The 12,435-nt window shown below is 41.8% G+C and overlaps 1 protein-coding gene across 1 annotated transcript in view; it reads left to right on the top strand.

Annotated features, from left to right (window-relative positions):
• CNNM2 (cyclin and CBS domain divalent metal cation transport mediator 2) overlaps positions 1-12,435 on the top strand; it is a 112,677-nt gene that overhangs the window by 81,942 nt on the left and 18,300 nt on the right. The window contains exons 2-3 of the mRNA XM_054276579.1: positions 6,284-6,427; positions 11,892-12,029. Coding sequence (XP_054132554.1) covers positions 6,284-6,427; positions 11,892-12,029 — 282 coding nt within the window. The remainder of the gene's footprint in view (positions 1-6,283; positions 6,428-11,891; positions 12,030-12,435) is intronic.

The raw sequence follows: 12,435 nt of genomic DNA, 5'->3' as shown, positions 1-12,435 counted from the left end.
ACTAGTTATCAGATTCGCTTCCCAAATATATATTAAAAATTATATGTTTTGCTGCTGAAAAGAACAGGATCTAAAAAGTCTTGTCTAAACCTAGATTATGTTTTTACAGAAGTTTTGGGTTTCTCTTGATTCTGTGAATAGTGTTGTGTTATGAACCCAAAGACAGTGTGCACCAGTTTGTGTGTATGTGTTTGGAGAAAATACCAGTCTGATTGCCCCATTGAAAATAATCAAAGTGAAAATGCAAATTTCTGCTAATAGAAGGGAGATTTAATGTCCTTGAACTGTGGTGCGGACAAGAAATTTAGGAAAACACTTTTTACTTTGATATAATTGCTTGCAAGCCAGGGCTACTCCAGAGGGAGTTATTTTTAATGGATAAATTATACAACATGTTTTAAAATTGATTGTTTGGAATAATGTGTTGTTGAACCTGTGAATCTCAGTGACAGACCAGTGTTTACCTTTGTACAAGTCAGTCAAAACAAAACCAGTCCCATAAGTTTAAACAGGGGGTTTTTCAGAAGCACAGATTGTTAGTTAGCAAATTCAAGGGCAGCTAAACACCACATGGGATTTTTCTCCATGTCATTGAAGGCATATTAAACAGGCTATGGCTTAATGTTCCGGGGCACTAACCCACAGCAAACAGACTCAGATTACTGGTTTTAAAAAAATGGACTAGCCTGATTCTTGTTTTACCACAAACTGACTTAACAAGAATCTTCTGTTTTATAAATGTCTACCACAGCTTTGATTTTTCTTTTTAACTTTTTTTTTAAGGAAACCAAGGGCCTTTAGTAAGATCTGCTGCTTGCAGGGGGAAATAACACCTACAAATCTTTCCAGTTACCAAGTTCCTAAACCTCCTTTGGCAGAAATAAAGGCATTTCAAGTTGCTTTCTCATAATGTAAGCTTACACACATCACTGCAGGTTGTACTTCACTGCTCAGAGCCCCTAAATTGCCCCTTTGCTGTTGGATCACTCATTCCTGGGAACCTGTGTTTGCTCTAAAGCTATGGCAGCAGTATTATAATTTTCTGAAGCATAGTCTGGCTAGTAGTAGCATTTTGTTATTACATTTGGTCACATACAAGGCCAGACTGTGGCATTCCAGATCAGCAAAACTTGCTGCCTTTATATATCCTTATGTACTGAAAGTTTTGCAGTTTTTTAAGAAATTTAGGAATGAGAATTCACAATGAAGTTTGGCCTGGGGTTTCAGTCAGACCTCCCTTCAAAGTCTCTTAAAATCACTGGATAATTTAGGAAGGGACTTCTGGAGGTCATCTGGTCCAACCCCCTCTTTGGAGTGGGTCACCTTTGAAGCTGGCTCAGGTCACTGAGTTTTGAATCCCTCCAAAGTTGGAGATCTCACCGCCCCTCTGGGCCCGTCCCAGTGTTTGACCACCCTCATAAGGAACAAGTTTTCATTATTTAAAGAGTCTCCGTGTTTGAAATTTGTGTTTGTAGTCTCTTGTCCCATCAGTATCTAGCCAAAGGACTCTAGTTTTGTGTTTTCTATAGCCTTCTATGAGGTACAGAAGGACTTTGAAGTCCTTTCTTTCAGCCTTTTCTCTGCGAGACTCCGCCAATGCAGTGCCCTCTGCTTTTCCTTGTGCATCATGGGCTCCAGCCCAGCCCTTCTTAGGAACCGTCCACCAAAACTGTTTCAGTTTCTTGATGTCTTTGTTGAACTGGAGAACCCCAGACTGAATGCCAGAGATGCAGATGTGGTTTCACAGGTGTCAAATAGAGAGGAATAATCTGTTCCCTTGACCTGCGAGCTGCACGTGTGCTGATGTGAGCACAGAGTTCCTTTCATTGCTGCAGGGACACGCTGCTGACTCCTGTAGTGTGCTCACCCAGCCAGCCATCCAACCTCCAGTGCCAGCACGTGGGGCTGTTTTGCACCAGGTTTATGACTTCCATTGGCATTTATTGAACTCCACAATGTGTCTGTCATCCTGTTTCTTTTGCATGTGTGTCTATGGGGAAGTGACATGTGAGAGTGGGGTGGGTACAGCTCCATCCAAATGGCAAAACTCTTCATGGAGTCAAGATCTTGTGAGTGACCAGAGCAGATCTTGAAGAGGTGTTTTCATCTCTGGTTTGAACTGCATGACAGTATTCTCGAGGTCCTTACTCTAGATGTATAAATGCCTCAGGATCAAAGGGAGAATTTTCCACCACTATGTATTTCCCAAGAAATTGTCATGGTACAGTAAGAGAATGAGTATTTCAGGCATTTCTTTCTTCCAGTTCTGTTCTGTGTGGTCAGTAAATCACATGGACTCCCAGGAGCTATTTCTAGGTTCACTTACTCATGCGGATTTAACTAAGCATCTTCATGTTTCCTAATTAGCTTAATAAATTAATCAGAAATTCTACAGAGCAAAATCTAAGCTGAGCAGCAGGGTTTTAAGCAATGGGAAGAGACTGGATTTACGTTTATCAAAACTGCTTGGCGCTTTAGTTGCCTGTGAAGGTAACAGAGAGATTAACATTTGTCACAACTGGTGCCTCGGGCCATGTACAGGTATCAGCCCCACACAGGCCCTTGGTGGTGTCACTGACTGTCACTGTATGGGGGGAAACTGAGGCAGAAAGCAAACACTGCCTGCCTGTGCCCACAGAGGAGCTGTGGGTCGGTCACACATCATTTCTGCCTTTATTGTCAGAACTGGCAGTTTTGCAGAGCTGCCCACTTGCTAAATCTCATTGTATCAACACTTAAAGCAAGGGATTAAAGAAGCATTAATGTCATCTATGAAGTGTGGTTAGAGACTGTGGCCAGAAAATCAGTGAAGTACAGAACTTTCCATACACCTGATCTCTCTGTGTAATTTATGTTCTGCTCTCAAAGCCCTAGGAATACTATATGCAGTCCAGATTTTCGTTCCTGCTGGATGTTTACTTTATTCAGCTCCTTGCTGGATATGTACTGTAAGTCTTTAGCAATGGAAAATACAAGCAGAAACTGCTCTTTTTCAATTGAATAAAATAATATGACTATTGTCAGTGGCCTGATAAAGTCTTTGAATAAAGCTGTAGCAAATTTCTGTTTCAAGCACTCAGAGGAGTCATTATTTTACTTACAGGCCACTTTTACAGTTGAGCACATGCTGTGTTGTGCTCTTTTACTATGTATAAAGAGGTCTTTGCGCTCCTAGCTTTTCCTTTAGCCTTTTATGTCTTGATTACTTCCATACGTGCAGGGTATTTGCAGTGTTCTGTGGTGAGAGGGCAGCCAGTCTGGGAATGCATCTTCGTAACATCTCCGTCACCACCTCTGATGTGTGTTCCACTCTCTAGTGACTTCTTGCAAATTATTGGATCTGGGTCAAAATAATCTTGCAAAGACACAAGAGATGTAGTTTTCGGATCTGGTCTGTCTAATCAAATGATTTCATGAGCATTGGAGCCAATAGAAAGGAAGGAGAAAACTTGGGACAAAAAGGCAGCCATTTAGGGGCAGCTTATTAGATTGGCTTAAATTCATCTGACCCCAGCTAAGTGTTGGGTTGATGAAACCCTGGAGCAGGAAAACTTGACAATCATGGGGGAAGAAAGGTTAGTGTCACCATGTGTGTGGATAATCTATCTCTTCTCAGCAGATAAATTCTCTGTAGCATGTAGTTTATTTAATAATGAGGGTAGAACTGAATATCAATGCTACCCACCAAAATCCAGTGATGATAAGTTTCAATGGTCTTGATACTTTGGGTGATAAGTAAAAAATCCTTAAAATTTGAGAGTATGGCAAGGCCAAAAAAAAGCGTTTCTAGCCTTCTTTTTCATCACAGAAAGTGCAAAATGCCTGATAGTTCTCCGTAACTCCTGTCTTACCAGCTCACTCTGCTTAAGAGAGCAACAGCTGGTGTAGATTTTGGTCACTCATCTCACATTAGGTGCTGTTGCTTGGATCAGAGTCCTGCAGCTGCTCAGATGGGGAGAGCATAACATGTTTTAGTGATGCTGAATTCTTGGTGGGGACCACTCTGGTGGGAGGGCATGCAACTTGTTTTGTGGATGAAACTTGTGCACAACTTCCCATTGTATTCCAACCCCTCAGGTCCTTCCCTCATCCCATTTTCATAACTCTCTGATGTTGCTTGTAGATGTGTTCAGGACTCCATTGTTAGAAAGATTATTCTTTTCAAAATTTCAAATTTCATCACCTAGTTCAGCATTTTGGCATAGGCAATGCAGGAGTGGAGGAAAGGGCTGATGATTTTGATCAAATCTGAACACAAGTTGATAGCATTGTCTTTTGGTATTCTTGTTTGGCTGATTTGGTTTGTTTTTTTAATTTAACCCACTTGAACAGATCTTACCACTTACTAATATGTGGGAACAGATATCCTGAGGAATTAGCACCTGAGTAGGCATGTGCTGTGGTCTGTGATAGAAATGGCTCTTGAAGGAGCCTGTCTTTTGACTTGAAAGCAAATATACTAATATAGCATGAACAGGCACTGTGAAATAAATTAGAACATTTGTTTTGTCTGTGCAATTTTTTTTTATGCCACAGTTCTTATTTAACATTGTTATGTTGAAAGGATAATTGGAGTAATATATTACAGGCAAATTGCAGTAATAATAGTGCTCAAATCTTTCATGTTTTTATGAAGTCACTGTATTGCTGTTCATTGAGCAGTACAAAGAGCTGGAAGTCTTGCCAGGAATGCAGAGAAATAAAATCCGTAAAACCTGGCGCAGTGAAAGACTTTCGGTACAATATGAATGTTGATGTTTTAAAAATCACAAATCATCTTTCTATTAATTTGCTGTAGAATAAGGTCTCCTCAAGATAAGACTCAGCAGTGCTGTGCAGTTGGTATTTAAAGTATGTCCATCTGCATCTAAACGAGTAGCTCCAAGACAATCAGATTATGCAGTAGTTACTTTGGTGAGAATATCGCCTAAGTGGAATGGAAACTTCATTTTGAGTCTAATATTAGACCCTGCTTTGGAAAATTCCTTTTAAATGATCACAAGCTGGGAATAGCAAAAGAATTTAACTTTCGACAGACAGCATTCACCAAGAATTTGTTTTTAACTGCTTATGTTGGGTCCCTGGGAAAGCAGATGTGAAAAACTTACCAAAGGGAATTGACTTGACCTGATGCAATGTTTATATCAGTAGTTGATAAGTTTTCCTCCCTCGTCTAATTTGTTCGGGATATTTTCATTCTTTAAGCATGAGTAAGTCTGGGCTGGAATAGTTTGAATGCTTGTTAGTCTAATAATCTGAATCTTAAAACAGGCAGACATTATTGCCTATAAAGGGGTCTAAGCAAAGTTGAACTATTTTGGTTGTCTTCCTCAGTTGGGGATAAGGATAATTTTTGAGAACAGCAAAGAAGATTCTGAGACACAGTTTCTTACCTCCTGATAGTTCAGAAAGCACATTGATGTCTGTGTACTTGTACTGCACAATGCCACTTACATTTGGTGGACCCTTTGAATGAGTTCTGTTATTTATGCAGCTTTACAAAGGACTGGTTTTCAATGGCAGCTGGAGAAACTGGCAACCAGAGCTATCAAGGCCAGTTTGAAGGGTCATGATGATGATATTCTTGTCATCATCATTGCTATGGCAGAAAGGGCTTAAGAGAATTCACTGTGAATGATGCACAGCTCAGGAATCTTTAGAACTACTGCTAAATCTCTTCTTTGATGTTCTCTTTGTTGATCAGAGAGTTGCTTTGAATATTTTAATTAATTAAATCCTAAATAACATGTCATCAGCCCATATGGGGAATATATAAATAATTTTTGAGGAAGAGAGGGGAAAAAGAGGAGCTGATGGATGGCGCTGACTTCTCCCTAGCTCTATCCTGTTCCTGTGCTTCTGTGGTTTGGTCATTGCTGCTGTTTTTCCCAGGCTTGAGGAAAACATCCATGGGATCTCACTGCAAGGAGGGCTCCAGCCTGACCTTCCTCTGCCAATGCATGAGACAAGAAGGAGAACAACAAGATAATATGATAAATTCAGTGCCAGGGTGACAGTTTTACTGGGAAAGACATTAGGACAAGAACACTAATCTCTTCAGCTCTCCTTTAGGGCTTAAGGTGGATTTATGTGATGCAGGAATGTGTATCTCAGAAATCAGATTATGATTTTAAGCATCTGTTAAACTTTGCCCCTTTTTTCATAAAGCCTGACACCAACCTTTTTGATTTTTATTTATACATGTATGTCTCTAGTTCTGCTATAATTTCTGATAATTCAGAAGTTTCTAAAATGTCTAAATTGCTGATCTGTCTCCTTGCAGGCAAGTCTCACCTGGCTATAGTGCAAAGAGTAAACAATGAAGGAGAAGGGGACCCTTTTTATGAAGTCCTGGGAATTGTCACTTTAGAAGATGTGATTGAAGAGATCATCAAGTCTGAAATTCTGGATGAAACAGATCTATACAGTGAGTAGAAATATTTGCAATTTCTTTATAGATGAGAAGAAAGACTCCATCCAGTAGCAATTGTATTTATTGCTGCGTTTTGAGAGATATGTTGTTAGTTGAAAAATCTCAGTTGTCAAATTGTTGAGGAAGTTTCCTTAACAAAATGACCTGCAGAGCCCTCAGATGGTCAAAGTAATTTTTGGTTTTGCAGCATGGGAACCTCACTCGTTTAGGCTGTGTTAATTCAGAAGCAGGACAAGTTTCTTTATTTGATCCTTTTACCAGGAAGGTTTACATCTGCGACAATGATCTCCCACATTTTTCCCTATTGCCACTCTGCCTCAAGGGCCTGTAGTCCATGTACAACCATAGTTCAGCAAGAGGCAGGCAAATACCATGCCTCAAGGAGGAGGAATGGAGTCTCTTTAGAATATCTGTCACTCATTGAGAGATCTTGAGAATGGAAAGTCTTCCTCAGGGCTGAACACCAGCCTGTCCTAAACCAGCCTTCTCTTTTCATCACTCAGCACAGCTCCTTCCTTCTTTGGGGTAATGTCTGTTGAGGGAAATGATGCTGCAGGTCAGCCATTACCTGGAACTTGAGAGATCTGGACCCTTTTCTTTCCAGATTGAGGCTTGGCCAGTTACCTAAAGTGTCTGCTTCTCCCCCCATCTGCACAATCTGGCCTGTGCATACAGGACTTCCTTTCAGCCATTCTTCATCTCTCTTATCTGGCCTTTGATCACTTGTTGGCAGATGCTGTTTTTCTCTATGTCTTTTTGTGCAGCACAAGGATGTCTCCAGATTCTATTATAGTAGAAATAATAATTTTAAGTATCTTTAACACTGTTCAGCTGTACTTTGCTTTTTTCTCTTTCCTCATGGAAGGAATGTTTCTACAGCATTTGTTCAGGCCAACCCAAGCATCTTCTATCCTCCCTCCAAGCCAAATGCCCAATGAGCACTTTATACTGTGGGATAGACTTGTTTTTGCCTGAAATGCTTTCTGTACCTAGTGGATATTTTATCAGTATTTATGTACCCAAATGATTGTGTAAATCACAGTTGTGTTTCAGTGTATGCTGAAGAGTCTAATTACTGTGTAAATCACAGAAGTCCAGTTATATTGATTTCTTTTCATACCTTCACAAATGAATTGTTGGGCTAATCAGTTGCAACATAATGCTTTTGCAGGCTGATTTCAAACTTCTTTTATTCTCCAAAAAGATCCTGTCTTTATCTACCTTTGAGATATTTGCATGTATGTTTGAGGGAAGACACTGCTTATGCTTTCAATTTCCCCCTCTGCCTTGTTTGTTAAAAGAAAACACATAGATCATGCTGTGTTGTTCTTCAGGACAAAAAAAGCTTTGCCTATTAATAGGATGCTAGAGGGCAAGGAAATGAGAATTTAATTTTAATTGTACTACCTGAAGGCTTCCTATAATAACAAAATAGAGCTGATGAACATTGAGTTCTCTTGAAACTCTCATTCCTGGGATAATTTTTTGCTATCAAAAATTCCTTGTTCAGAACAGTAAGAAAACCTCCTAGCCTTCCTGGACGATGCAGGAAATGTTAGAGGGTGACTCCTGCTAAGTACCATGAAGAACTTCTAATTTCTTTATGAAGCACTGGAGATCATTCCACTGTTTAGACTGAAGGATACTATAGCAGTAAGGGAGAGAGCAGAAATCCCAAGAAACTGTGAGAATTTGGACTTGGGCAGCCAACATCCAGTTGGTTTGGTGATGAGAACATGTGTGAGAACATGAGTTAACTGAAAGTACTTTATTGTCCATTATATGTTAAGGCAGGTTATTTTTGGTGTTGATATCACAGTGTCACTGTTAGTACCCCCACCTCTGATTCTGTTCATTATTATAACAGTCTGCCTTGCTCAGCTCACAACAAGTCAGCTTGAAACCCTTGGACTGATTTGCTCTGTACTAGGTGTTTACTTTAAAAAAGAGCTTTTGAAAAATTCTGGCAGCATTGCTACACTTTGTTCTGAAGTTTTAAAATTGTTTTGTTTTGCTTTGATGGAAACTTGAAATTCAATGAAATGGCTGACCTTGTGTTGGAGCTGTGCCTTTCTGTTGTTTCCATGAAAAAAACATTTGAACTGTTTCAAGGTGGAAGCAATAGTATATTTGCAGTTTCTGCTGAAAGCTGCTCTCACTGCTGAACTCCACAACTGAATTTCTGCAGGGGTGCAAATAAATGTGTGGTATGTCTTCATGTGGTTCTGTTGTGCTGCGGCTTGCAGAGATGCTGGGAGCAGGAAAAGTTGTTAAATATGCCTGACCCATCAAGATCTGGGTAGCCTGAGTACTTCTGAGAATGAAACTTTGTAATGGGAATGCTGAAGGGGTGGAGAGAGGATGTTTCTGTCATGACACATTTCAGCCCATGTCGTGATGAAGAGCTGCCAGTGTGTTTGGCTCTTAGTACTGGAAAGTTGTAGCTTTTTTTCATGGTTGGCACACTACAAGAATCTGTCCTGTGCTGTCATGGCTCTAGCCATGGTGGGAGAGCATTTCTCAACTTTCTCAGAGGCCCAAGGGAGAAAGCTGTATGTTCTGTCTTAGACTGCACAGACTGCTTGTTCATGTTATGCATCAGGCATCAATGTTTAGGATTATTACAAGAGATATCACAACCTAAATTTCATTTTGACTACTCATCCTCTGGAGTTTTCTATCTCAGCCCAGAGTTCATGGTCAGACTTGTTGCCTATGAAGGTGAAGTCTAAATATTTCCAGCACCTACTGAAGACGTTTGCAGGATTTGTTGATTTCTCACCAGAAGTTGTAGTGAGAGTATCCCTTGTGCATCTCATTGTTCATGTTGCAGAACCAAGCAGCAGCTCAGCACTCTGTGAGCAGAGATCACTTCAGCATGCCAAGATAACTTCAGTGCCCGCATCTCCATCCCACTTACCGGAGAAAGGACGGACAGGAAATACCTGGTTCAGCTTCAGTTACATTGGTCACAATCCAGTCCTTGCTTCTTATGTCTTAAAAGAAGCTCAGAAGTTGTTTGGATAGCAAAGAACAATTTTAGACCATCCCTTGCAAAAATAAGCCAAAATAATGCTGGTGCCAATAATGCTTAAGCCATGTGGCTCTGCTATAACCATGTAACGTTTTTCTTGAGGGAAGATTTTTGGATAAGCTGCCAAGGAAAAAAAATAGGGGGAGTTGAAATTGCCCATTATTTGAGTTAGAGCCTGGGTCTCTTACCTTGATGACCATTATGGACAGAAAGATTTAAGGCATCTTCCCAATGTGTGATGCTGGTGTTGTTTTCAGGTACCAGTAGTGCAGTGTAAAGCTTGCAGTGTTACAGCTCTTTAAAAGGAAAAGCACAGAGATGTTTCTCTGTCCTAGGGCAAACACTTGTACTTGTGATTTTTGCCTCCCTGAAGAGAGCAATGATGGAGCTCCTTGTGAGAAAATACCTCAGATACAGTGCTTTAAAAATAACATTCTCTGAGCTTTTCAGAAAAAAACAGTTTCTATTCTTCTTATCTCTTACAAGAGGTAGGACCTAGTGAGAGCTTCTAGGCAACTTTTTTTGCTATTAATTTTCCATTGCTTTGGTATGCATCTTTCCTTTAACTGCAAGTACAGATAAGGTCTGTCTCAAACTATATTCCTAAAGCAGGGATTGTTTTTAGTCTGTAGCCACTCCCTTCAGTGGTTTCTATTCCTGCTTTTGGAAGAGAAACTGCAGTGCCTGATGTAGTCCAAGTCTTGTGTAAAGTACTAGTAGGGTAAGAGGCTTCTGCTTTCAAAGAAGAAAAAGGACATGGGTCATCATTGTTCCTATGTGCCTGGGAACAAGTATCTCAAACTTTCTGATTTGCACTACTCACAGAATACACTTGAGATATCTCAAATAGGCAAATTTCTGTCAGCACAGTATTGCTTTTGAGTCTGTGATAGTCCTGGAGTGGAGTGTAGTCCTGGAGCTTCCTGGGAAGCTGAGGATCTGGATGTACTCATGTCTAAAAGACTGGGTGATTCGGGAAAATCTAGAAGCCTGTAAATTACCGTATTTTGCATTTCCAAGCCTCAAACTCAACCAATTTCTGAGCCTTTTGTAGTCCGTAGCATTTATTTGGACTCGTAAAAGGCTCCAGATCTCAGTGGCTTCCAATGCATCACTTTAATCATCTTTGCATGTATAACTCAAAATCTGAACAAGCACCTGGGAGTTAAGTACAGTTTCACAGTGTTAACTTCACCTGCAGCTCTTTGTGGGCCTGCCCAATCCTGTGCCATGAATCAACGTGCCAGAGCTGCCTGCAGTCCCTCAGAAGTCCAGTCATTTTACACCATTTGACTGAGGGGCTGATGGACAAGTAGCTGCAGTGTTCTTAGGATCTTCCCCCTCAAAGGCCCTGGAACCTGACCTGAGTCTCATCTGTGAGGGTCTCACAGGAATTGCCTCAACACTTGGCTTTCCTGCACTCTGTGGAGCTCAGAGCTGTCTGACAGCATTCTGCTGCTTATAGCACTGCCACCCTACAGGTGCTGCCACCAGGGAGGAGGAGCACCCTGCCATCTGAGCAGAGATCTCTTCTCCCTGGAACTGATGGATACCATACCCCAATATACCTGTAGCTGTCTACTTACCTGGTTTCCCAAACATTTTGGGATATCAGCTATGGGAGTGGATGGTAATGCCTGCATTGTTTGTGTCTCTTTCATGTTGTCTTTCACAAATGGAGATTCCTCACCATAGAGCCTGTTTTAAGACACAGGAGTCCAGGAGTCCAGGTTCACTAGCAGGCAAAACCCCATATCTGAATTTCTGAAGCCATTCTGTACTTTATTCTGGCTTCAGTGCCTGTAAAGTGGCCAGAGATTCCCACCTCCAGGCTGTACACCTTGTCAGCTTTTGCTGAAGTTTGGACAGGACAAAGGAAACTGCATATACTAGACATTGGGAATACTTCAGCCAAAGGCATGCAGATTTTGCCACAGCTGTGCAGAGTCACTGAAGCCAGTGGTACAGCAAAAGAAATAAGTTATTGTCTATTTCCTCTGTGTACGTGCTGGGAATTTTCTAAGGAATGTATATGTAAAAAATAGCTATCCCAGCTATGCCTGTAAAACAACACCTTTTGATGTTCAGTAGTACTGATCAGGGCTTCTCCCCACCAGAAATGCAACATGCAGAGCTGCTCTGCAGTCAGGTGTTTGCAAGCAGAGACTTTGCCCTGACCAGGGTGACAGAGATGTGACAGAGGCTGGGGTGCCTGGCTGTGCAGGACAGGGCCCCAGGGCTGCACAGCTCCTGATGGTCGGTGCTTTGGGCTGTGTGATGGTGAGCTGGGTTTGCAGAGGGCTCTGCCTGCCCCTCGTGCTCAGCGTGGCCACCCTGGCTGACCACGGCCGGCGCGGTTCATGTTGGACCCCGTTCTAACAGAAATCGCTTCCTTCCTTTCTTCTCCCACCCTCCCTTCCCCAGCTGATAACAAGACGAAAAAGAAAGTAGCTCATCGGGACAGGAAGCAGGACTTCTCTGCCTTCAAGCAGACAGACAGCGAGATGAAGGTTAAAATATCACCGCAGCTCCTCCTGGCAATGCACCGGTTCCTGGCCACAGGCAAGTGCGGGTTATCTCCTTCTGCGATCGCGCCAGAGCCTGAGGCAGTTTGTCAGCAAAGGCCGGTGAGGTGGGTGGGACAGGACAGGCGGGAAGGGAGGCTGGATTATGGGGTGACAAATAATGCCACTGTTGTGTTTTTCTTTTTAAATTCTCTCCTCTCCTGTGTTCAGTGTCGGCATGAACCCTCTGAGACATTTACCAGGGGTGGACCAGTAACTTTAAATTGGTCTGAAAGGTAAGGATGAATGCCAAGTGCCGCACTGCATGTCTAGAGTCCGTCAGATTAACGACTAGCAAGTACACCCCATTAGGAAGAGCTCAGGGAACAAAGCAAAGAGGACTCAATACCACTGGCCAGCTGGCTGTAATTGCACTCTGGCGCCTTCTCCAGAAAGATGCTGGA

Source organism: Melozone crissalis, unplaced genomic scaffold, assembly GCF_028551555.1.
Source record: "Melozone crissalis strain CALT ecotype California unplaced genomic scaffold, PUWL_Pcris_2 ptg000019l_1, whole genome shotgun sequence".
Taxonomy (NCBI): Eukaryota; Metazoa; Chordata; class Aves; order Passeriformes; family Passerellidae; genus Melozone; species Melozone crissalis.
Note: the sequence above shows the minus strand (reverse complement) of the source record. Positions and strands in the feature narration are given on the sequence as shown.